Raw genomic sequence first — 23,781 nt, forward strand, 5'->3', positions numbered from 1 at the left:
TTACAACAGTGAGTGACCCTTACCCTGAATAAACAGTGACTCTGTACAGTTACAGTGAGTGACCCTTACCACTGAATTAAACAGTGACTCTGTACAGTTACACAGTGAGTGGCCCTTACCTGAATAACAGTGACTCTGTACAGTTTACACAGTTGATGGACCCTTACCCTGAATAAACAGTGACTCTGTACAGTTCACAGTGAGTTGTCCTGTACCCTATGAAACAGTAGATCTCTGTACAGTTACACAGTGAGTGACCCTTACCCTGAATAAACAGTGACTCTGTACAGTTACAGTGAGTGACCCTTACCCTGAATAAACAGTGACTCTGTACAGTTACAGTGAGTGACCCTTACCCTGAATAAACAGTGACTCTGTACAGTTACACAGTGAGTGACCCTTACCCTGAATAAACAGTGACTCTGTACAGTTACACAGTGAGTGACCCTTACCCTGAATAAACAGTGACTCTGTACAGTTACACAGTGAGTGACCCTTACCCTGAATAAACAGTGAGCTCTTACGTTACAGTGAGGACCCTTACCCTGAATAAACAGTGACTCTGTACAGTCTAACAGTGAGTGACCCTTACCCTGAATAAACAGTGACTCTGTACAGTTCACAGTGAGTGACCCTTACCCTGAATAAACAGTGACTCTGTACAGTTACAGTGAGTGACCTTACCCTGAATAACAGTGACTCTGTACAGTTACACAGTGAGTGACCCTTACCCTGAATAAACAGTGACTCTGTACAGTTACACAGTGAGTGACCCTTACCCTGAATAAACAGTGACTCTGTACAGTTACAGTGAGTGACCCTTACCCTGAATAAACAGTGACTCTGTACAGTACACAGTGAGCTGACCCTTACCCCTGAATAAAGCAGTGACTCTGTACAGTTACACGTGAGTGACCCTTACCCTGAATAAACAGTGACTCTGTACAGTTACACAGTGAGTGACCCTTACCCTGAATAAACAGTGACTCTGTACAGTTACACAGTGAGTGACCCTTACCCTGAATAAACAGTGACTCTGTACAGTTACACAGTGAGTGACCCTTACCCTGAATAAACAGTGACTCTGTACAGTTACACAGTGAGTGACCCTTACCCTGAATAAACAGTGACTCTGTACAGTTAACAGTGAGTGACCCTTACCCTGAATAAACAGTGACTCTGTACAGTTACACAGTGAGTGACCCTTACCCTGAATAAACAGTGACTCTGTACAGTTACAGTGAGTGACCCTTACCCTGAATAAACAGTGACTCTGTACAGTTACACGTGAGTGACCCTTACCCTGAATAAACAGTGACTCTGTACAGTTACACAGTGAGTGACCCTTACCCTGAATAAACAGTGACTCTGTACAGTTACACAGTGAGTGACCCTTACCCTGAATAAACAGTGACTCTGTACAGTACAAGTGAGTGACCCTTACCCTGAATAAACAGTGACTCTGTACAGTTACACAGTGAGTGACCCTTACCCTGAATAAACAGTGACTCTGTACAGTTACACAGTGAGTGACCCTTACCCTGAATAAACAGTGACTCTGTACAGTTACACAGTGAGTGACCCTTACCCTGAATAAACAGTGACTCTGTACAGTTACACAGTGAGTGACCCTTACCCTGAATAAACAGTGACTCTGTACAGTAACAGTGAGTGACCCTTACCCTGAATAAACAGTGACTCTGTACAGTTACACAGTGAGTGACCCTTACCCTGAATAAACAGTGACTCTGTACAGTACAGTGAGTGACCCTTACCCTGAATAAACAGTGACTCTGTACAGTTACAGTGAGTGACCCTTACCCTGAATAAACAGTGACTCTGTACAGTTACCAGTGAGTGACCCTTACCCTGAATAAACAGTGACTCTGTACAGTTACCAGTGAGTGACCCTTACCCTGAATAAACAGTGACTCTGTACAGTTACACAGTGAGTGACCCTTACCCTGAATAAACAGTGACTCTGTACAGTTAACAGTGAGTGACCCTTACCCTGAATAAACAGTGACTCTGTACAGTTACACAGTGAGTGACCCTTACCCTGAATAAACAGTGACTCTGTACAGTTACAGTGAGTGACCCTTACCCTGAATAAACAGTGACTCTGTACAGTTACAGTGAGTGACCCTTACCCTGAATAAACAGTGACTCTGTACAGTTACACAGTGAGTGACCCTTACCCTGAATAAACAGTGACTCTGTACAGTTCACAGTGAGTGACCCTTACCCTGAATAAACAGTGACTCTGTACAGTTACACAGTGAGTGACCCTTACCCTGAATAAACAGTGACTCTGTACAGTTACACAGTGAGTGACCCTTACCCTGAATAAACAGTGACTCTGTACAGTTACACAGTGAGTGACCCTTACCCTGAATAAACAGTGACTCTGTACAGTTACACAGTGAGTGACCCTTACCCTGAATAAACAGTGACTCTGTACAGTTACAGTGAGTGACCCTTACCCTGAATAAACAGTGACTCTGTACAGTTACACAGTGAGTGACCCTTACCCTGAATAAACAGTGACTCTGTACAGTTACAGTGAGAGCCCTACCCTGAATAAACAGTGACTCTGTACAGTTACACAGTGAGTGACCCTTACCCTGAATAAACAGTGACTCTGTACAGTTACAGTGAGTGACCCTTACCCTGAATAAACAGTGACTCTGTACAGTTACACAGTGAGTGACCCTTACCCTGAATAAACAGTGACTCTGTACAGTTCACAGTGAGTGACCCTTACCCTGAATAAACAGTGACTCTGTACAGTTACACAGTGAGTGACCCTTACCCTGAATAAACAGTGACTCTGTACAGTTACACAGTGAGTGACCCTTACCCTGAATAAACAGTGACTCTGTACAGTTACACAGTGAGTGACCCTTACCCTGAATAAACAGTGACTCTGTACAGTTACACAGTGAGTGACCCTTACCCTGAATAAACAGTGACTCTGTACAGTTACACAGTGAGTGACCCTTACCCTGAATAAACAGTGACTCTGTACAGTTACACAGTGAGTGACCCTTACCCTGAATAAACAGTGACTCTGTACAGTTACACAGTGAGTGACCCTTACCCTGAATAAACAGTGACTCTGTACAGTTACAGTGAGTGACCCTTACCCTGAATAAACAGTGACTCTGTACAGTTACAGTGAGTGACCCTTACCTGAATAAACAGTGACTCTGTACAGTTACAGTGAGTGACCCTTACCCTGAATAAACAGTGACTCTGTACAGTTACACAGTGAGTGACCCTTACCCTGAATAAACAGTGACTCTGTACAGTTACACAGTGAGTGACCCTTACCCTGAATAAACAGTGACTCTGTACAGTTACAGTGAGTGACCCTTACCCTGAATAAACAGTGACTCTGTACAGTTACACAGTGAGTGACCCTTACCCTGAATAAACAGTGACTCTGTACAGTTACAGTGAGTGACCCTTACCCTGAATAAACAGTGACTCTGTACAGTTACACAGTGAGTGACCCTTACCCTGAATAAACAGTGACTCTGTACAGTTACACAGTGAGTGACCCTTACCCTGAATAAACAGTGACTCTGTACAGTTACACAGTGAGTGACCCTTACCCTGAATAAACAGTGACTCTGTACAGTACACAGTGAGTGACCCTTACCCTGAATAAACAGTGACTCTGTACAGTTACAGTGAGTGACCCTTACCCTGAATAAACAGTGACTCTGTACAGTTACACAGTGAGTGACCCTTACCCTGAATAAACAGTGACTCTGTACAGTTACACAGTGAGTGACCCCTTACCCTGAATAAAACAGTGACTCTGTACAGTTACACAGTGAGTGACCCTTACCCTGAATAAACAGTGACTCTGTACAGTTACACGTGAGTGACCCTTACCCTGAATAAACAGTGACTCTGTACAGTTACACAGTGAGTGACCCTTACCTGAATAAACAGTGACTCTGTACAGTTACAGTGAGTGACCCTTACCCTGAATAAACAGTGACTCTGTACAGTTACACAGTGAGTGACCCTTACCCTGAATAAACAGTGACTCTGTACAGTTACAGTGAGTGACCCTTACCCTGAATAAACAGTGACTCTGTACAGTTACACAGTGAGTGACCCTTACCCTGAATAAACAGTGACTCTGTACAGTTACAGTGAGTGACCCTTACCCTGAATAAACAGTGACTCTGTACAGTTACAGTGAGTGACCCTTACCCTGAATAAACAGTGACTCTGTACAGTTACACAGTGAGTGACCCTTACCCTGAATAAACAGTGACTCTGTACAGTTACAGTGAGTGACCCTTACCCTGAATAAACAGTGACTCTGTACAGTTACAGTGAGTGACCCTTACCCTGAATAAACAGTGACTCTGTACAGTTACACAGTGAAGTGACCCTTACCCTGAATAAACAGTGACTCTGTACAGTTACAGTGAGTGACCTTCCCCTGAATAAACAGTGACTCTGTACAGTTACAGTGAGTGACCCTTACCCTGAATAAACAGTGACTCTGTACAGTTACACAGTGAGTGACCCTTACCCTGAATAAACAGTGACTCTGTACAGTTAACAGTGAGTGACCCTTACCCTGAATAAACAGTGACTCTGTACAGTTACACAGTGAGTGACCCTTACCCTGAATAAACAGTGACTCTGTACAGTTACAGTGAGTGACCCTTACCCTGAATAACAGTGACTCTGTACAGTTACACAGTGAGTGACCCTTACCCTGAATAAACAGTGACTCTGTACAGTTACACAGTGAGTGACCCTTACCCTGAATAAACAGTGACTCTGTACAGTTACACAGAGTGACCCTTACCCTGAATAAACAGTGACTCTGTACAGTTACACAGTGAGTGACCCTTACCCTGAATAAACAGTGACTCTGTACAGTTACACAGTGAGTGACCCTTACCCTGAATAAACAGTGACTCTGTACAGTTACAGTGAGTGACCCTACCCTGAATAAACAGTGACTCTGTACAGTTACACAGTGAGTGAACCCTTACCCTGAATAAACAGTGACTCTGTACAGTTACACAGTGAGTGACCCTTACCCTGAATAAACAGTGACTCTGTACAGTTACACAGTGAGTGACCCTTACCCTGAATAAACAGTGACTCTGTACAGTTACAGTGAGTGACCCTTACCCTGAATAAACAGTGACTCTGTACAGTTACAGTGAGTGACCCTTACCCTGAATAAACAGTGACTCTGTACAGTTACACGTGAGTGACCCTTACCCTGAATAAACAGTGACTCTGTACAGTTACACAGTGAGTGACCCTTACCCTGAATAAACAGTGACTCTGTACAGTTACAGTGAGTGACCCTTACCCTGAATAAACAGTGACTCTGTACAGTTACACAGTGAGTGACCCTTACCCTGAATAAACAGTGACTCTGTACAGTTACACAGTGAGTGACCCTTACCCTGAATAAACAGTGACTCTGTACAGTTACAGTGAGTGACCCTTACCCTGAATAAACAGTGACTCTGTACAGTTACACAGTGAGTGACTCCTTACCCTGAATAAACAGTGACTCTGTACAGTTACACAGTGAGTGACCCTTACCCTGAATAAACAGTGACTGCTGTACAGTTACAGTGAGTGACCCTTACCCTGAATAAACAGTGACTCTGTACAGTTACACAGTCGAGTGACCCTTACCCTGAATAAACAGTGACTCTGTACAGTTACAGTGAGTGACCCTTACCCTGAATAAACAGTGACTCTGTACAGTTACACGGTGAGTGACCCTTACCCTGAATAAACAGTGACTCTGTACAGTTACAGTGAGTGACCCTTACCCTGAATAAACAGTGACTCTGTACAGTTACACAGTGAGTGACCCTTACCCTGAATAAACAGTGACTCTGTACAGTTACACAGTGAGTGACCCTTACCCTGAATAAACAGTGACTCTGTACAGTTACAGTGAGTGACCCTTACCCTGAATAAACAGTGACTCTGTACAGTTACACAGTGAGTGACCCTTACCCTGAATAAACAGTGACTCTGTACAGTTGCAGTGAGTGACCCTTACCCTGAATAAACAGTGACTCTGTACAGTTACAGTGAGTGACCCTTACCCTGAATAAACAGTGACTCTGTACAGTTACACAGTGAGTGACCCTTACCCTGAATAAACAGTGACTCTGTACAGTTACAGTGAGTGACCCTTACCCTGAATAAACAGTGACTCTGTACAGTTACAGTGAGTGACCCTTACCCTGAATAAACAGTGACTCTGTACAGTTAGTGAGTGACCCTTACCCTGAATAAACAGTGACTCTGTACAGTTACAGTGAGTGACCCTGACCCTGAATAAACAGTGACTCTGTACAGTTACAGTGAGTGACCCTTACCCAGAATAAACAGTGACTCTGTACAGTTACACAGTGAGTGACCCTTACCCTGAATAAACAGTGACTCTGTACAGTTACAGTGAGTGACCCCTTACCCTGAATAAACAGTGACTCTGTACAGTTACAATGAGTGACCCTTACCCTGAATAAACAGTGACTCTGTACAGTTACAGTGAGTGACCCTTACCCTGAATAAACAGTGACTCTGTACAGTTACAGTGAGTGACCCTTACCCTGAATAAACAGTGACTCTGTACAGTTACAGTGAGTGACCCTTACCCTGAATAAACAGTGACTCTGTACAGTTACACAGTGAGTGACCCTTACCCTGAATAAACAGTGACTCTGTACAGTTACAGTGAGTAACCCTTACCCTGAATAAACAGTGACTCTGTACAGTTACACAGTGAGTGACCCTGACCCTGAATAAACAGTGACTCTGTACAGTTACACACTGAGTGACCCTTACCCTGAATAAACAGTGACTCTGTACAGTTACACAGTGAGTGACCCTTACCCTGAATAAACAGTGACTCTGTACAGTTACAGTGAGTGACCCTTACCCTGAATAAACAGTGACTCTGTACAGTTACAGTGAGTGACCCTTACCCTGAATAAACAGTGACTCTGTACAGTTACAGTGAGTAACCCTTACCCTGAATAAACAGTGACTCTGTACAGTTACAGTGAGTAACCCTTACCCTGAATAAACAGTGACTCTGTACAGTTACACAGTGAGTGACCCTTACCCTGAATAAACAGTGACTCTGTACAGTTACAGTGAGTGACCCTTACCCTGAATAAACAGTGACTCTGTACAGTTACACAGTGAGTGGCCCTTACCCTGAATAAACAGTGACTCTGTACAGTTACACAGTGAGTGACCCTTACCCTGAATAAACAGTGACTCTGTACAGTTACACAGTGAGTGACCCTTACCCTGAATAAACAGTGACTCTGTACAGTTACACAGTGAGTGACCCTTACCCTGAATAAACAGTGACTCTGTACAGTTACAGTGAGTGACCCTTACCCTGAATAAACAGTGACTCTGTACAGTTACACACTGAGTGACCCTTACCCTGAATAAACAGTGACTCTGTACAGTTACACAGTGAGTGACCCTTACCCTGAATAAACAGTGACTCTGTACAGTTACAGTGAGTGACCCTTACCCTGAATAAACAGTGACTCTGTACAGTTACAGTGAGTGACCCTTACCCTGAATAAACAGTGACTCTGTACAGTTACAGTGAGTAACCCTTACCCTGAATAAACAGTGACTCTGTACAGTTACAGTGAGTAACCCTTACCCTGAATAAACAGTGACTCTGTACAGTTACACAGTGAGTGACCCTTACCCTGAATAAACAGTGACTCTGTACAGTTACAGTGAGTGACCCTTACCCTGAATAAACAGTGACTCTGTACAGTTACACAGTGAGTGGCCCTTACCCTGAATAAACAGTGACTCTGTACAGTTACAGTGAGTGACCCTTACCCTGAATAAACAGTGACTCTGTACAGTTACAGTGAGTGACCCTTACCCTGAATAAACAGTGACTCTGTACAGTTACACAGTGAGTGACCCTTACCCTGAATAAACAGTGACTCTGTACAGTTACACAGTGAGTGATCCTTACCCTGAATAAACAGTGACTCTGTACAGTTACACAGTGAGTGACCCTTACCCTGAATAAACAGTGACTCTGTACAGTTACACAGTGAGTGACCCTTACCCTGAATAAACAGTGACTCTGTACAGTTACAGTGAGTGACCCTTACCCTGAATAAACAGTGACTCTGTACAGTTACACAGTGAGTGATCCTTACCCTGAATAAACAGTGACTCTGTACAGTTACACAGTGAGTGACCCTTACCCTGAATAAACAGTGACTCTGTACAGTTACACAGTGAGTGACCCTTACCCTGAATAAACAGTGACTCTGTAGTTACAGTGAGTGACCCTTACCCTGAATAAACAGTGACTCTGTACAGTTACAGTGAGTGACCCTTACCCTGAATAAACAGTGACTCTGTACAGTTACACAGTGAGTGACCCTTACCCTGAATAAACAGTGACTCTGTACAGTTACACAGTGAGTGACCCTTACCCTGAATAAACAGTGACTCTGTACAGTTACACAGTGAGTGACCCTTACCCTGAATAAACAGTGACTCTGTACAGTTACACAGTGAGTGACCCTTACCCTGAATAAACAGTGACTCTGTACAGTTACAGTGAGTAACCCTTACCCTGAATAAACAGTGACTCTGTACAGTTACACAGTGAGTGACCCTTACCCTGAATAAACAGTGACTCTGTACAGTTACACAGTGAGTGATCCTTACCCTGAATAAACAGTGACTCTGTACAGTTACACAGTGAGTGACCCTTACCCTGAATAAACAGTGACTCTGTACAGTTACACAGTGAGTGACCCTTACCCTGAATAAACAGTGACTCTGTAGTTACAGTGAGTGACCCTTACCCTGAATAAACAGTGACTCTGTACAGTTACAGTGAGTGACCCTTACCCTGAATAAACAGTGACTCTGTACAGTTACACAGTGAGTGACCCTTACCCTGAATAAACAGTGACTCTGTACAGTTACACAGTGAGTGACCCTTACCCTGAATAAACAGTGACTCTGTACAGTTACAGTGAGTGACCCTTACCCTGAATAAACAGTGACTCTGTACAGTTACAGTGAGTGACCCTTACCCTGAATAAACAGTGACTCTGTACAGTTACACAGTGAGTGACCCTTACCCTGAATAAACAGTGACTCTGTACAGTTACACAGTGAGTGACCCTTACCCTGAATAAACAGTGACTCTGTACAGTTACACAGTGAGTGACCCTTACCCTGAATAAACAGTGACTCTGTAGTTACACAGTGAGTGACCCTTACCCTGAATAAACAGTGACTCTGTACAGTTACAGTGAGTGACCCTTACCCTGAATAAACAGTGACTCTGTACAGTTACACAGTGAGTGACCCTTACCCTGAATAAACAGTGACTCTGTACAGTTACACAGTGAGTGACCCTTACCCTGAATAAACAGTGACTCTGTACAGTTACACAGTGAGTGACCCTTACCCTGAATAAACAGTGACTCTGTACAGTTACACAGTGAGTGACCCTTACCCTGAATAAACAGTGACTCTGTACAGTTACAGTGAGTAACCCTTACCCTGAATAAACAGTGACTCTGTACAGTTACAGTGAGTAACCCTTACCCTGAATAAACAGTGACTCTGTACAGTTACACAGTGAGTGACCCTTACCCTGAATAAACAGTGACTCTGTACAGTTACAGTGAGTGACCCTTACCCTGAATAAACAGTGACTCTGTACAGTTACAGTGAGTGACCCTTACCCTGAATAAACAGTGACTCTGTACAGTTACACAGTGAGTGACCCTTACCCTGAATAAACAGTGACTCTGTACAGTTACAGTGAGTGACCCTTACCCTGAATAAACAGTGACTCTGTACAGTTACACAGTGAGTGGCCCTTACCCTGAATAAACAGTGACTCTGTACAGTTACAGTGAGTGACCCTTACCCTGAATAAACAGTGACTCTGTACAGTTACAGTGAGTGACCCTTACCCTGAATAAACAGTGACTCTGTACAGTTACACAGTGAGTGACCCTTACCCTGAATAAACAGTGACTCTGTACAGTTACAGTGAGTGACCCTTCCCCTGAATAAACAGTGACTCTGTACAGTTACACAGTGAGTGACCCTTACCCCGAATAAACAGTGACTCTGTACAGTTACAGTGAGTGACCCTTCCCCTGAATAAACAGTGACTCTGTACAGTTACACAGTGAGTGACCCTTACCCCGAATAAACAGTGACTCTGTACAGTTACAGTGAGTGACCCTTCCCCTGAATAAACAGTGACTCTGTACAGTTACACAGTGAGTGACCCTTACCCCGAATAAACAGTGACTCTGTACAGTTACAGTGAGTGACCCTTACCCTGAATAAACAGTGACTCTGTACAGTTACACAGTGAGTGACCCTTACCCTGAATAAACAGTGACTCTGTACAGTTACAGTGAGTGACCCTTACCCTGAATAAACAGTGACTCTGTACAGTTACAGTGAGTGACCCTTACCCTGAATAAACAGTGACTCTGTCCAGTTACAGTGAGTGACCCTTACCCTGAATAAACAGTGACTCTGTACAGTTACACAGTGAGTGACCCTTACCCTGAATAAACAGTGACTCTACAGTTACACAGTGAGTGACCCTTACCCTGAATAAACAGTGACTCTGTACAGTTACACAGTGAGTGACCCTTACCCTGAATAAACAGTGACTCTGTACAGTTACACAGTGAGTGACCCTTACCCTGAATAAACAGTGACTCTGTACAGTTACAGTGAGTGACCCTTACCCTGAATAAACAGCGACTCTGTACAGTTACACAGAGAGTGACCCTTACCCTGAATAAACAGCGACTCTGTACAGTTACACAGAGAGTGACCCTTACCCTGAATAAACAGTGACTCTGTACAGTTACACAGTGAGTGACCCTTACCCAGAATAAACAGTGACTGTGTACAGTTACAGTGAGTGACCCTTACCCTGAATAAACAGTGACTCTGTACAGTTACACAGTGAGTGACCCTTACCCAGAATAAACAGTGACTCTGTACAGTTACACATTTCCTGCTCCTGATCACTGCACAGTGTACACTGTAACCCCTGGGTTAGAGAGATGGGGAAATCAGCCAGATGTTCACTACCCCTTTTTATGAAGAAGTGCTTCCTGACATCACCTCTGAATGGTCTGGCTCTAATTTTAAGTTGATGCCCCCTTGTCCTGGACTCACCCACCAGAGGAAATAGTTTCTCTCTATAGAGTCATCACGGCACAAAAGGAGGCCATTCGGCCCATCGAGTCCATGCTGGTTCTCTGTGGAGCGATCCAGTCAGTCCCATTCCCCCACTCTATCCCCGTGGCCCTGCAAGTTTATTTCCCTCCAGTGCCTATCCAGTCTCCCCTTGAAAACATCGAGTGTCTCCGCTTCCACCACTTCCGTCGGCAGCGAGTTCCAGGTCCTCACCACTTGCTGGGTAAAAAAGTTTTCCCTCACGTCCCCCCTGTATCTCTTGCCCAAAACCTTAAATCTGTGTCCCCTAGTCCTTGTACCATCAACTAGTGGGAACAGCCTTTCCCCGTCTAGCCTATCCAAACCCGTCATAATCTTGTACACCTCGATCAAATCACCCCGCAACCTCCTTTGCTCTAATGAAAACAAATCCAACTTCTCCAACCTGTCCTTGTAGCTAAGATCCCCCATCCCCGGAACCATTCTGGTAAATCTCCTCTGCACCCTCTCAAGGGCCTTCACATCCTTCCTAAAGTGTGGTGACCAGAACTGGACGCAATACTCCAGTTGTGGTCTAACCAAGGCTCGGTAAAACTGAAGCATCATAGAATCATACATATAGGAGGCCATTCGGCCCACCGTGCCTGTGCCGGCTCTTTGAACGAACTCTCCAATTAGTCCCACTCCCCCCTGCTCTTTCCCCAGAGCCCAGCAAATTTTTCCCCTTCCAGTATTTCTCCAATTCCCTTTTGAAAGTTCCTATTGAATCTGCTCCCACCGCCCTTTCAGGCAGCGCGTTCCAGATCACAACAACTCGCTGCGTAAAAACATTCTCCTCATCTCCCCTCTGGTTCTTTGGTCGATTATCTTCAATCTGTGTCCTCTGGTTACCGACCCTCCTGCCACTGGAAACACTTTCTCCTTATTTATTCTTTCAGAACCCTTTGTAATATGGAACAGCTCTATTAACTTTCCTCTTAACCTTCTCTGCTCTAAGGAGAACAATCCCAGCTTCTCCAGTCTCTCCACGTCACTGAAGTCCCTCATCACTGGTACCATTCTGGTCAATCTCCCCTTAACCTTCTCTGCTCTAAGGAGGACAACCCCAGTTTCTCCAGTCTCTCCACGTCACTGAAGTCCCTCATCACTGGTACCATTCTGGTCAATCTCCCCTTAACCTTCTCTGCTCTAAGGAGGACAACCCCAGTTTCTCCAGTCTCTCCACGTCACTGAAGTCCCTCATCCCTGGTACCATTCTGGTCAATCTCCCCTTAAGCTTCTCTGCTCTAAGGAGAACAACCCCAGCTTCTCCAGTCTCCCCACATTCCACATGCCGTACCTGACGAACATGCGGACGGGGTACATCCCCAGGGGAAGCCGCTTGTCCTGGGGGAGGGAGCAGGAGATCCTGCCACTGCTGTTGGTTGTTTCTGTCCCGCACTGGATCCACTTCCCCGATGGAGGCTGGGTCATGATGTAGACATCAACCTGTGGGAGCGAGAGGCAACAGCCTGAGACAGAAGCACGGGGTAGTGTGGAGAGCGCGGAGGGGGAGCACAGAGCGTGCGGGGAGAGGTTAGAGCGCGCGGGGAGAGGTTATAGAGCGTACGGGGAGAGGGTAGGGAGCACAAGGAATGGGGAGAGGTTAGAGAGCATGGGGAGAGGTTAGAAAGCCCGGGGACATGGTAGATACCAAGGGGAGAGGTTAGAGAGCACAGGGACAAGTTAGAGAGCGCGGGGAGAGGTTAGAGAGCGCGGGGAGAGGTTAGAGAGCATGGGGAGAGGTTAGAAAGCCGGGGGCCATGGTAGATACCAAGGGGAGAGGTTAGAGAGCACAGGGACAAGTTAGAGAGCGCGGGGAGAGGTTAGAGAGTGCAGGGAGATGTTAGAAGGGTGGGGAGAGGGTAGAGAATGTGAGGAGAGTTTAGAGAGGGTGGGGAGGGGGGTGGGGAGGGGGTAGAGAGGCGGGGAGAGGTTAGAGAGGGTGAGGCGAGGTTAGAGAGCACAGGCAGAGGTGACAGAGCGGCGAACCACAGAGAGCGCAGCAGAGGGAGAAACAGAGCGCAGCAGAGGGAGAAACACAGAGAGAGCAGCAGAGGGAGAAACAGAGTGCAGCAGAGGGAGAAACACAGAGAGCGCAGCAGAGGAAGAAACACAGAGAGCGCAGCAGAGGAAGAAACACAGAGAGCGCAGCAGAGGGAGAAACAGAGAGCGCAGCAGAGGGAGAAACAGAGAGAGCGCAGCAGAAGGAGAAACAGAGAGCGCAGCAGAGGGAGAAACAGAGAGAGCGCAGCAGAGGGAGAGACTGAGAGAGCGCAGCAGAAGGAGAAACAGAGCGCAGCAGAGGGAGAAACAGAGAGAGCGCAGCAGAGGGGGAAACAGAGACAGCGCAGCAGAGGGAGAAACAGAGAGAGCGCAGCAGAGGGAGAAACAGAGCGCAGCAGAGGGAGAAACAGAGAGCGCAGCAGAGAGAGAAACAGAGCGCAGCAGAGGGAGAAACACAGAGAGCGCAGCAGAGGGAGAAACAGAGCGCAGCAGAGGGAGAAACACAGAGAGCGCAGCAGAGGGAGAAACACAGAGAGCGCAGCAGAGGGAGAAACAGAGAGAGCGCAGCAGGGGGAGAAATAGTGCAGCAGAGGGAGAAACACAGAGAGCGCAGCAGAGGGAGAAACAGAGCGCAGCAGAGGGAGAAGCAGAGCGCAGCAGAGGGAGAAACACAGAGAGCGCAGCAGAGGGAGAAACACAGAGAACGCAGCAGAGGGAGAAACAGAGCGCAGCAGCGGGAGAAACACAGAGAGCGCAGCAGAGGGAGAAACAGAGAGTGCAGCAGAGAGAGAAACAGCGCAGCAGAGGGAGAAACAGAGAGAGCAGCAGAGAGAGAAACAGAGAGCGCAGCAGAGGGAGAAACAAAGTGCAGCAGAGGGAGAAACAGCGCAGCAGAGGGAGAAACAGAGAGCGCAGCAGAGGGAGAAACAGAGCGCAGCAGGGGGAGAAACAGAGAGTGCAGCAGAGGGAGAAACACAGAGAGCGCAGCAGAGGGAGAAACGCAAAGAGCGCAGCAGAGGGAGAAACAGAGCACAGCAGAGGGAGAAACGCAAAGAGCGCAGCAGAGGGAGAAACAGAGAGAGCGCAGCAGAGGGAGGAACAGAGAGAGCGCAGCAGAGGGAGAAACAGAGAGCGCAGCAGAGGGAGAAACAGAGAGTGCAGCAGAGGGAGAAACAGAGCGCAGCAGAGGGAGAAACAGAGCGCAGCAGAGGGAGAAACACAGAGCGCTGCAGAGGGAGAAACACAGAGAGCGCAGCAGAGGGAGAAACACAGAGAGCGCAGCAGAGGGAGAAACAGAGAGCGCAGCAGAGGGAGAAACACAGAGAGCGCAGCAGAGGGAAACAGAGCAGCAGAGGGAGAAACACAGAGCGCAGCAGAGGGAGAAACAGAGAGAGCGCAGCAGAGAGAGAAACAGAGAGCACAGCAGAGGGAGAATCAGAGAGAACGCAGCAGAGGGAGGAACAGAGAGAGTGCAGCAGAGGGAGGAACACAGAGAGAGCGCAGCAGAGGGAGAAACAGAGAGCGCAGCAGAGGGAGAAACACAGAGCGCAGCAGCGGGAGAAACAGAGAGCGCAGCAGAGGGGGAAACACAGAGAGAGCGCAGCAGAGGGAGAAACAGAGAGCGCAGCAGAGGGAGAAACAGAGCGCAGCAGCGGGAGAAACAGAGAGAGCGCAGCAGAGGGAGGAACAGAGAGAGCGCAGCAGAGGGAGGAACAGAGAGAGCGCAGCAGAGGGAGAAACAGAGAGAGCGCAGCAGAGGGAGGAACAGAGAGAGCGCAGCAGAGGGAGGAACAGAGAGAGCGCAGCAGAGGGAGAAACAGAGAGAGCGCAGCAGAGGGAGGAACAGAGAGCGCAGCAGAGGGAGGAACAGAGAGCGCAGCAGAGGGAGGAACAGAGAGAGCGCAGCAGAGGGAGGAACAGAGAGAGCGCAGCAGAGGGAGGAACAGAGAGAGCGCAGCAGAGGGAGGAACAGAGAGAGCGCAGCAGAGGGAGAATCAGAGAGAACGCAGCAGAGGGAGGAACACAGAGAGAGCGCAGCAGAGGGAGAAACAGAGAGAGCGCAGCAGAGGGAGAAACACAGAGAGTGCAGCAGAGGGAGAAACAGAGCGCAGCAGAGGGTGAAACACAGAGAGCGCAGCAGAGGGAGAAACAGAGAGTGCAGCAGAGAGAGAAACAGCACAGCAGAGGGAGAAACAGAGAGTGCAGCAGAGGGAGAAACAGAGCGCAGCAGAGGGAGAAACAGAGAGGGCAGCAGAGGGAGAAACACAGAGAGCGCAGCAGAGGGAGAAACAGTGCACAGCAGAGGGAGAAACACAAAGAGCGCAGCAGAGGGAGGAACAGAGAGAGCGCAGCAGAGGGAGAAACACAAAGAGCGCAGCAGAGGGAGAAACAGAGAGCGCAGCAGAGGGAGAAACAGAGAGCGCAGCAGAGGGAGAAACAGAGCGCAGCAGAGGGAGAAACACAGAGAACGCAGCAGAGGGAGAAAGAGAGAGCGCAGCAGAGGGAAACAGAGCAGCAGAGGGAGAAACAGAGCGCAGCAGAGGGAGAAACACAGAGAGCGCTGCAGAGGGAGAAACACAGAGAGTGCAGCAGAGGGAAACAGAGCAGCAGAGGGAGAAACAGAGCGCAGCAGAGGGAGAAACAGAGAGAGCGCAGCAGAGAGAGAAACAGAGAGCACAGCAGAGGGAGAAACAGAGAGAACGCAGCAGAGGGAGGAACAGAGAGAGTGCAGGAGAGGGAGGAACAGAGAGAGCGCAGCAGAGGGAGGAACAGAGCGAGCGCAGCAGAGGGAGGAACAGAGCGCAGCAGAGGGAGAAACACAGAGAGCGCAGCAGAGGGAGAAACACAGAGAACGCAGCAGAGGGAGAAACAGAGCGCAGCAGAGGGAGAAACAGAGAGCGCAGCAGAGGGAGAAACAGAGAGAGCAGCAGAGAGAGAAACAGAGCACAGCAGAGGGAGAAACGCAAAGAGCACAGCAGAGGGAGAAACAGAGAGAGCGCAGCAGAGGGAGGAACAGAGAGAGCGCAGCAGAGGGAGAAACAGAGCGCAGCAGAGGGAGAAACAGAGAGCGCAGCAGAGGGAGAAACAGAGAGCGCAGCAGAGGGAGAAACAGAGCGCAGCAGAGGGAGAAACACAGAGCGCTGCAGAGGGAGAAACACAGAGAGCGCAGCAGAGGGAGAAACACAGAGAGCGCAGCAGAGGGAGAAACAGAGCGCAGCAGAGGGAAACAGAGCAGCAGAGGGAGAAACACAGAGCGCAGCAGAGGGAGAAACAGAGAGAGCGCAGCAGAGAGAGAAACAGAGAGCACAGCAGAGGGAGAATCAGAGAGAACGCAGCAGAGGGAGGAACAGAGAGAGTGCAGCAGAGGGAGGAACAGAGAGAGCGCAGCAGAGGGAGGAACAGAGCGAGGGCAGCAGAGGGAGGAACACAGAGAGAGCGCAGCAGAGGGAGAAACACAGAGAGAGCGCAGCAGAGGGAGAAACAGAGAGCGCAGCAGAGGGGGAAACACAGAGCGCAGCAGCGGGAGTAACAGAGAGCACAGCAGAGGGGGAACACAGAGAGCGCAGCAGAGGGAGAAACAGAGAGCGCAGCAGAGGGAGAAACAGCGCAGCAGAGGGAGAAACAGAGAGCGCAGCAGAGGGAGAAACACAAAGAGCGCAGCAGAGGGAGGAACAGAGAGAGCGCAGCAGAGGGAGGAACAGAGAGAGCGCAGCAGAGGGAGAAACAGAGAGCGCAGCAGAGGGAGAAACAGAGAGCGCAGCAGAGGGAGAAACAGAGCGCAGCAGAGGGAGAAACAGAGAGCGCAGCAGAGAGAGAAACAGAGTGCAGCAGAGGGAGAAGCAGCGCAGCAGAGGGAGAAACAGAGCGCAGCAGAGGGAGAAACACAGAGAGCGCAGCAGAGGGAGAAAGAGAGAGCGAAGCAGACGGAAACAGAGCAGCAGAGGGAGAAACAGAGAGCGCAGCAGAGGGAAACAGAGCAGCAGAGGGAGAAACACAGAGCGCAGCAGAGAGAGAAACAGAGAGCACAGCAGAGGGAGAAACAGAGAGAACGCAGCAGAGGGAGGAACAGAGAGAGTGCAGCAGAGGGAGGAACAGAGAGAGTGCAGCAGAGGGAGGAACAGAGAGAGCACAGCAGAGGGAGGAACAGAGAGAGCGCAGCAGAGGGAGGAACAGAGAGAGCGCAGCAGAGGGAGAAACAGAGCGCAGCAGAGGGAGAAACAGAGAGCGCAGCAGAGGGAGAAACAGAGAGCGCAGCAGAGGGAGAAACAGAGCGCAGCAGAGGGAGAAACACAGAGCGCTGCAGAGGGAGAAACACAGAGAGCGCAGCAGAGGGAGAAACACAGAGAGCGCAGCAGAGGGAGAAACAGAGCGCAGCAGAGGGAAACAGAGCAGCAGAGGGAGAAACACAGAGCGCAGCAGAGGGAGAAACAGAGAGAGCGCAGCAGAGAGAGAAACAGAGAGCACAGCAGAGGGAGAATCAGAGAGAACGCAGCAGAGGGAGGAACAGAGAGAGTGCAGCAGAGGGAGGAACAGAGAGAGCGCAGCAGAGGGAGGAACAGAGCGAGGGCAGCAGAGGGAGGAACACAGAGAGAGCGCAGCAGAGGGAGAAACACAGAGAGAGCGCAGCAGAGGGAGAAACAGAGAGCGCAGCAGAGGGGGAAACACAGAGCGCAGCAGCGGGAGTAACAGAGAGCACAGCAGAGGGGGAACACAGAGAGCGCAGCAGAGGGAGAAACAGAGAGCGCAGCAGAGGGAGAAACAGCGCAGCAGAGGGAGAAACAGAGAGCGCAGCAGAGGGAGAAACACAAAGAGCGCAGCAGAGGGAGGAACAGAGAGAGCGCAGCAGAGGGAGGAACAGAGAGAGCGCAGCAGAGGGAGAAACAGAGAGCGCAGCAGAGGGAGAAACAGAGAGCGCAGCAGAGGGAGAAACAGAGCGCAGCAGAGGGAGAAACAGAGAGCGCAGCAGAGAGAGAAACAGAGTGCAGCAGAGGGAGAAGCAGCGCAGCAGAGGGAGAAACAGAGCGCAGCAGAGGGAGAAACACAGAGAGCGCAGCAGAGGGAGAAAGAGAGAGCGAAGCAGACGGAAACAGAGCAGCAGAGGGAGAAACAGAGAGCGCAGCAGAGGGAAACAGAGCAGCAGAGGGAGAAACACAGAGCGCAGCAGAGAGAGAAACAGAGAGCACAGCAGAGGGAGAAACAGAGAGAACGCAGCAGAGGGAGGAACAGAGAGAGTGCAGCAGAGGGAGGAACAGAGAGAGTGCAGCAGAGGGAGGAACAGAGAGAGCACAGCAGAGGGAGGAACAGAGAGAGCGCAGCAGAGGGAGAAACAGAGAGCGCAGCAAAGGGAGAAACAGAGCGCAGCAGCGGGAGAAACACAGAGAGCGCAGCAGAGGGAGAAACAGAGAGTGCAGCAGAGAGAGAAACAAAGTGCAGCAGAGGGAGAAACAGAGAGTGCAGCAGAGGGAGAAACAGAGCGCAGCAGAGGGAGAAACAGAGAGTGCAGCAGAGGGAGAAACAGAGCGCAGCAGAGGGAGAAACAGAGAGTGCAGCAGAGGGAGAAACAGAGCGCAGCAGAGGGAGAAACAGAGAGGGCAGCAGAGGGAGAAACAGAGCGCAGCAGAGGGAGAAACAGAGAGTGCAGCAGAGGGAGAAACAGAGCGCAGCAGAGGGAGAAACAGAGAGGGCAGCAGAGGGAGAAACACAGAGAGCGCAGCAGAGGGAGAAACAGTGCACAGCAGATGGAGAAAAACAAAGCGCAGCAGAGGGAGGAACAGAGAGCGCAGCAGAGGGAGAAACAGAGAGCGCAGCAAAGGGAGAAACACAGAGAACGCAGCAGAGGGAGAAAGAGAGAGCGCAGCAGAGGGAGAAACACAGAGAACGCAGCAGAGGGAGAAAGAGAGAGCGCAGCAGAGGGAAACAGAGCAGCAGAGGGAGAAACAGAGCGCAGCAGAGGGAGAAAGAGAGAGCGCAGCAGAGGGAAACAGAGCAGCAGAGGGAGAAACAGAGCGCAGCAGAGGGAGAAACACAGAGAGCGCAGCAGAGGGAGAAACACAGAGAACGCAGCAGAGGGAGAAAGAGAGAGCGCAGCAGAGGGAAACAGAGCAGCAGAGGGAGAAACAGAGCGCAGCAGAGGGAGAAACACAGAGAGCGCTGCAGAGGGAGAAACACAGAGAGCGCAGCAGAGGGAGAAACAGAGAGCGCAGCAGAGGGAGAAACAGAGAGAGCGCAGCAGAGAGAAACAGAGAGCACAGCAGAGGGAGAAACAGAGAGAACGCAGCAGAGGGAGGAACAGAGAGAGTGCAGGAGAGGGAGGAACAGAGAGAGCGCAGCAGAGGGAGGAACAGAGCGAGCGCAGCAGAGGGAGGAACAGAGAGCGCAGCAGAGGGAGAAACACAGAGAGAGCGCAGCAGAGGGAGAAACACAGAGCGCAGCAGCGGGAGAAACACAGAGAGCGCAGCAGAGGGGGAAACACAGAGCGAGCGCAGCAGAGGGAGAAACAGAGAGCGCAGCAGAGGGAGAAACAGAGCGCAGCAGCGGGAGAAACACAGAGCGCAGCAGGGGGAGAAACAGAGCGCAGCAGAGATAAACAGAGCGCAGCAGAGGGAGAAACAGAGAGCGCAGCAGAGGGAGAAACACAAAGAGCGCAGCAGAGGGAGGAACAAAGAGAGCGCAGCAGAGGGAGGAACAGAGAGAGCGCAGCAGAGGGAGGAACAGAGAGCGCAGCAGAGGGAGAAACAGAGAGTGCAGCAGAGGGAGAAACAGAGAGCGCAGCAGAGGGAGAAACAGCGCAGCAGAGGGAGAAACACAGCGCAGCAGAGGGAGAAACACAGACAGCGCAGCAGAGGGAGAAACACAGAGAGCGCAGCAGAGGGAGAAACAGAGAGCGCAGCAGAGGGAGAAACAGAGAGTGCAGCAGAGGGAGAAACAGAGCGCAGCAGAGAGAGAAACAGCACAGCAGAGGGAGAAACAGAGCGCAGCAGAGGGAGAAACAGAGAGGGCAGCAGAGAGAGAAACACAGAGAGCGCAGCAGAGGGAGAAACAGTGCACAGCAGAGGGAGAAACAGAGAGGGCAGCAGAGGGAGAAACACAGAGAGCGCAGCAGAGGGAGAAACAGTGCACAGCAGAGGGAGAAACAGAGCGCAGCAGAGGGAGAAACAGAGAGGGCAGCAGAGGGAGAAACACAGAGAGCGCAGCAGAGGGAGAAACAGTGCACAGCAGAGGGAGAAACACAAAGCGCAGCAGAGGGAGAAACAGAGAGCGCAGCAGAGGGAGAAACAGAGAGCGCAGCAAAGGGAGAAACAGAGCGCAGCAGAGGGAGAAACACAGAGAACGCAGCAGAGGGAGAAACAGAGAGAGCGCAGCAGAGAGAGAAACAGAGAGCGCAGCAGAGGGAGAAACAGAGAGAACGCAGCAGAGGGAGGAACAGAGAGAGTGCAGCAGAGGGAAACAGAGCAGCAGAGGGAGAAACAGAGAGCACAGCAGAGGGAGAAACAGAGAGAACGCAGCAGAGGGAGGAACAGAGTGCACAGCAGAGGGAAACAGAGCAGCAGAGGGAGAAACAGAGAGAGCGCAGCAGAGAGAGAAACAGAGCACAGCAGAGGGAGAAACAGAGAGAACGCAGCAGAGGGAGGAACAGAGAGAGTGCAGGAGAGGGAGGAACAGAGAGAGCGCAGCAGAGGGAGGAACAGAGAGCGCAGCAGAGGGAGAAACACAGAGAGAGCGCAGCAGAGGGAGAAACACAGAGCGCAGCAGCGGGAGAAACACAGAGAGCGCAGCAGAGGGAGAAACACAGAGCGAGCGCAGCAGAGGGGGAAACACAGAGCGCAGCAGAGGGAGAAACACAGAGAGCGCAGCAGAGGGAGAAACACAGAGCGAGCGCAGCAGAGGGGGAAACACAGAGCGCAGCAGCGGGAGAAACACAGAGAGCGCAGCAGAGGGAGAAACACAGAGCGAGCGCAGCAGAGGGGGAAACACAGAGAGCGCAGCAGAGGGAGAAACAGAGAGCGCAGCAGAGGGAGAAACAGAGCGCAGCAGCGGGAGAAACACAGAGCGCAGCAGAGGGGGAAACAGAGAGCGCAGCAGGGGGAGAAACAGAGCGCAGCAGAGATAAACAGAGCGCAGCAGAGGGAGAAACAGAGAGCGCAGCAGAGGGAGAAACACAAAGAGCGCAGCAGAGGGAGGAACAAAGAGAGCGCAGCAGAGGGAGGAACAGAGAGAGCGCAGCAGAGGGAGGAACAGAGAGCGCAGCAGAGGGAGAAACAGAGAGTGCAGCAGAGGGAGAAACAGAGCGCAGCAGAGGGAGAAACAGAGAGCGCAGCAGAGGGAGAAACAGAGTGCAGCAGAGGGAGAAACAGAGCGCAGCAGAGGGAGAAACAGAGCGCAGCAGAGGGAGAAACAGAGCGCAGCAGAGGGAGAAAGAGAGAGCGCAGCAGAGGGAAACAGCAGCAGAGGGAGAAACACAGAGAGCGCAGCAGAGGGGGAAACAGAGAGAGCGCAGCAGAGGGAGAAACAGAGAGCGCAGCAGAGGGAGAAACAGAGCGCAGCAGCGGGAGAAACACAGAGAGCGCAGCAGAGGGAGGAACAGAGAGAACGCAGCAGAGGGAGAAACAGAGAGTGCAGCAGAGGGAGAAACAGAGAGAGCGCAGCAGAGGGAGGAACAGAGAGAGCGCAGCAGAGGGAGAAACAGAGCGCAGCAGCGGGAGAAACACAGAGAGCGCAGCAGAGGGAGGAACAGAGAGAGCGCAGCAGAGGGAGAAACAGAGAGTGCAGCAGAGGGAGAAACACAGAGAGCGCAGCAGAGGGAGAAACAGTGCACAGCAGAGGGAGAAACACAAAGCGCAGCAGAGGGAGGAACAGAGAGAGCGCAGCAGAGGGAGAAACAGAGCGCAGCAGAGGGAGAAACAGAGAGCGCAGCAGAGGGAAACAGAGCAGCAGAGGGAGAAACACAGAGCGCAGCAGAGGGAGAAACAGAGAGAGCGCAGCAGAGAGAGAAACAGAGCGCAGCAGAGGGAAACAGAGCAGCAGAGGGAGAAACAGAGAGCACAGCAGAGGGAGAAACAGAGAGAACGCAGCAGAGAGAGAAACAGAGAGCGCAGCAGAGGTAGAAACAGAGAGAGCGCAGCAGAGGGAGGAACAGAGAGCGCAGCAGAGGGAGAAACACAGAGAGAGCGCAGCAGAGGGAGAAACACAGAGCGCAGCAGCGGGAGAAACACAGAGAGCGCAGCAGAGGGGGAAACACAGAGCGCAGCAGAGGGAGAAACAGAGAGCGCAGCAGAGGGAGAAACAGAGCGCAGCAGAGGGAGAAACAGAGCGCAGCAGAGGGGGAAACACAGAGCGCAGCAGCGGGAGAAACACAGAGAGCGCAGCAGAGGGGGAAAGACAGAGAGAGCGCAGCAGAGGGAGAAACACAGAGCGCAGCAGCGGGAGAAACACAGAGAGCGCAGCAGAGGGAGAAACAGAGAGCGCAGCAGAGGGGGAAACACAGAGAGAGCGCAGCAGAGGGAGAAACAGAGCGCAGCAGCGGGAGAAACACAGAGCGCAGCAGAGGGAGAAACAGAGTGCGCAGAAGAGGGAGAAACACAGAGAGCGCAGCAGAGGGAGAAACAGAGCGCAGCAGAGGAAGAAACAGAGAGCGCAGCAGAGGGAGAAACAGAGCGCAGCAGAGGAAGAAACAGAGAGCACAGCAGAGGGAGAAACACAGAGAGCGCAGCAGAGGGAGAAACACAGAGCGCAGCAGAGGGAGAAACACAGAGAGCGCAGCAGAGGGAGAAACAGAGCGCAGCAGAGGAAGAAACAGAGAGCGCAGCAGAGGGAGAAACAGAGCGCAGCAGAGGAAGAAACAGAGAGCAGCAGAGGAAGAAACAGGGAGCACAGCAGAGGGAGAAACAGAGAGCGCAGCAGAGGGAGAAACAGAGAGCACAGCAGAGGGAGAAACACAGAGAGCGCAGCAGAGGGAGAAACAGGGAGCGCAGCAGAGGGAGAAACACAGAGAGCGCAGCAGAGGGAGAAACACAGAGAGCGCAGCAGAGGGAGAAACAGGGAGCGCAGGGAATTGTAAAGAGTGTGTGGGGCCGGTAGGGAGTCACGCACAGGGGGGCGAGGGAGTCTCCCATGGGGGGAGGGAGGGAGACACCCGCGGAGGCACGGGACCAACGGGGACGCTCAATGGCCAGGAGTCTCCGGGCAGCGGCTTTCCCTGCCCATCGGGTTGTGGGTTCACGCTCGGCTCCACCACTTGATCACATAACCAGCATGACATCTGAGGGTGAGGCGTCTGGGATGGGACGTCTGGAGTGCGACGTCTGGAGTGCGACGTCTGGAGTGGGACGTCTGGAGTGGGACGCCTGGGGTGGGGCGTCTGGGGTGGGACGTCTGGGGTGGGACGTCTGGGGGGTGATGTCTGGGGGGTGACATCTGGGGGATGGGACGTCTGGAGTGCGACGTCTGGAGTGCGACGTCTGGAGTGGGACGTCTGGAGTGGGACGC

At 51.0% G+C, this 23,781-nt stretch overlaps 3 protein-coding genes across 3 annotated transcripts in view; 2 read left to right on the forward strand and 1 right to left on the reverse strand.

The window, feature by feature from the left end:
- LOC147092229 (lysine-specific demethylase 2A-like) overlaps positions 1-23,781 on the forward strand; it is a 520,639-nt gene that overhangs the window by 300,661 nt on the left and 196,197 nt on the right. The window lies entirely within an intron of this gene.
- The window catches only part of LOC147092232 (membrane-associated phosphatidylinositol transfer protein 1-like), a 122,634-nt gene that overhangs the window by 33,688 nt on the left and 65,165 nt on the right, over positions 1-23,781 (reverse strand). The window contains exon 19 of the mRNA XM_085976383.1: positions 12,590-12,738. Within this exon, the coding sequence (XP_085832509.1) occupies positions 12,590-12,738 (149 nt within the window). The remainder of the gene's footprint in view (positions 1-12,589; positions 12,739-23,781) is intronic.
- Positions 16,383-23,558, forward strand: LOC147092233 (uncharacterized; the record flags this gene model as incomplete). The annotated part of the gene is made up of 2 exons (XM_085976384.1): positions 16,383-17,549; positions 23,547-23,558. Coding segments are annotated over 2 exons (1,179 nt in total), but the record flags the coding sequence as incomplete, so codon positions are not given.

The sequence above is a fragment of the Somniosus microcephalus genome, unplaced genomic scaffold, assembly GCF_052327205.1.
Source record: "Somniosus microcephalus isolate GS21.2 unplaced genomic scaffold, FLI_Smic_1.0 unresolved_chr2, whole genome shotgun sequence".
Classification (NCBI taxonomy): domain Eukaryota; kingdom Metazoa; phylum Chordata; class Chondrichthyes; order Squaliformes; family Somniosidae; genus Somniosus; species Somniosus microcephalus.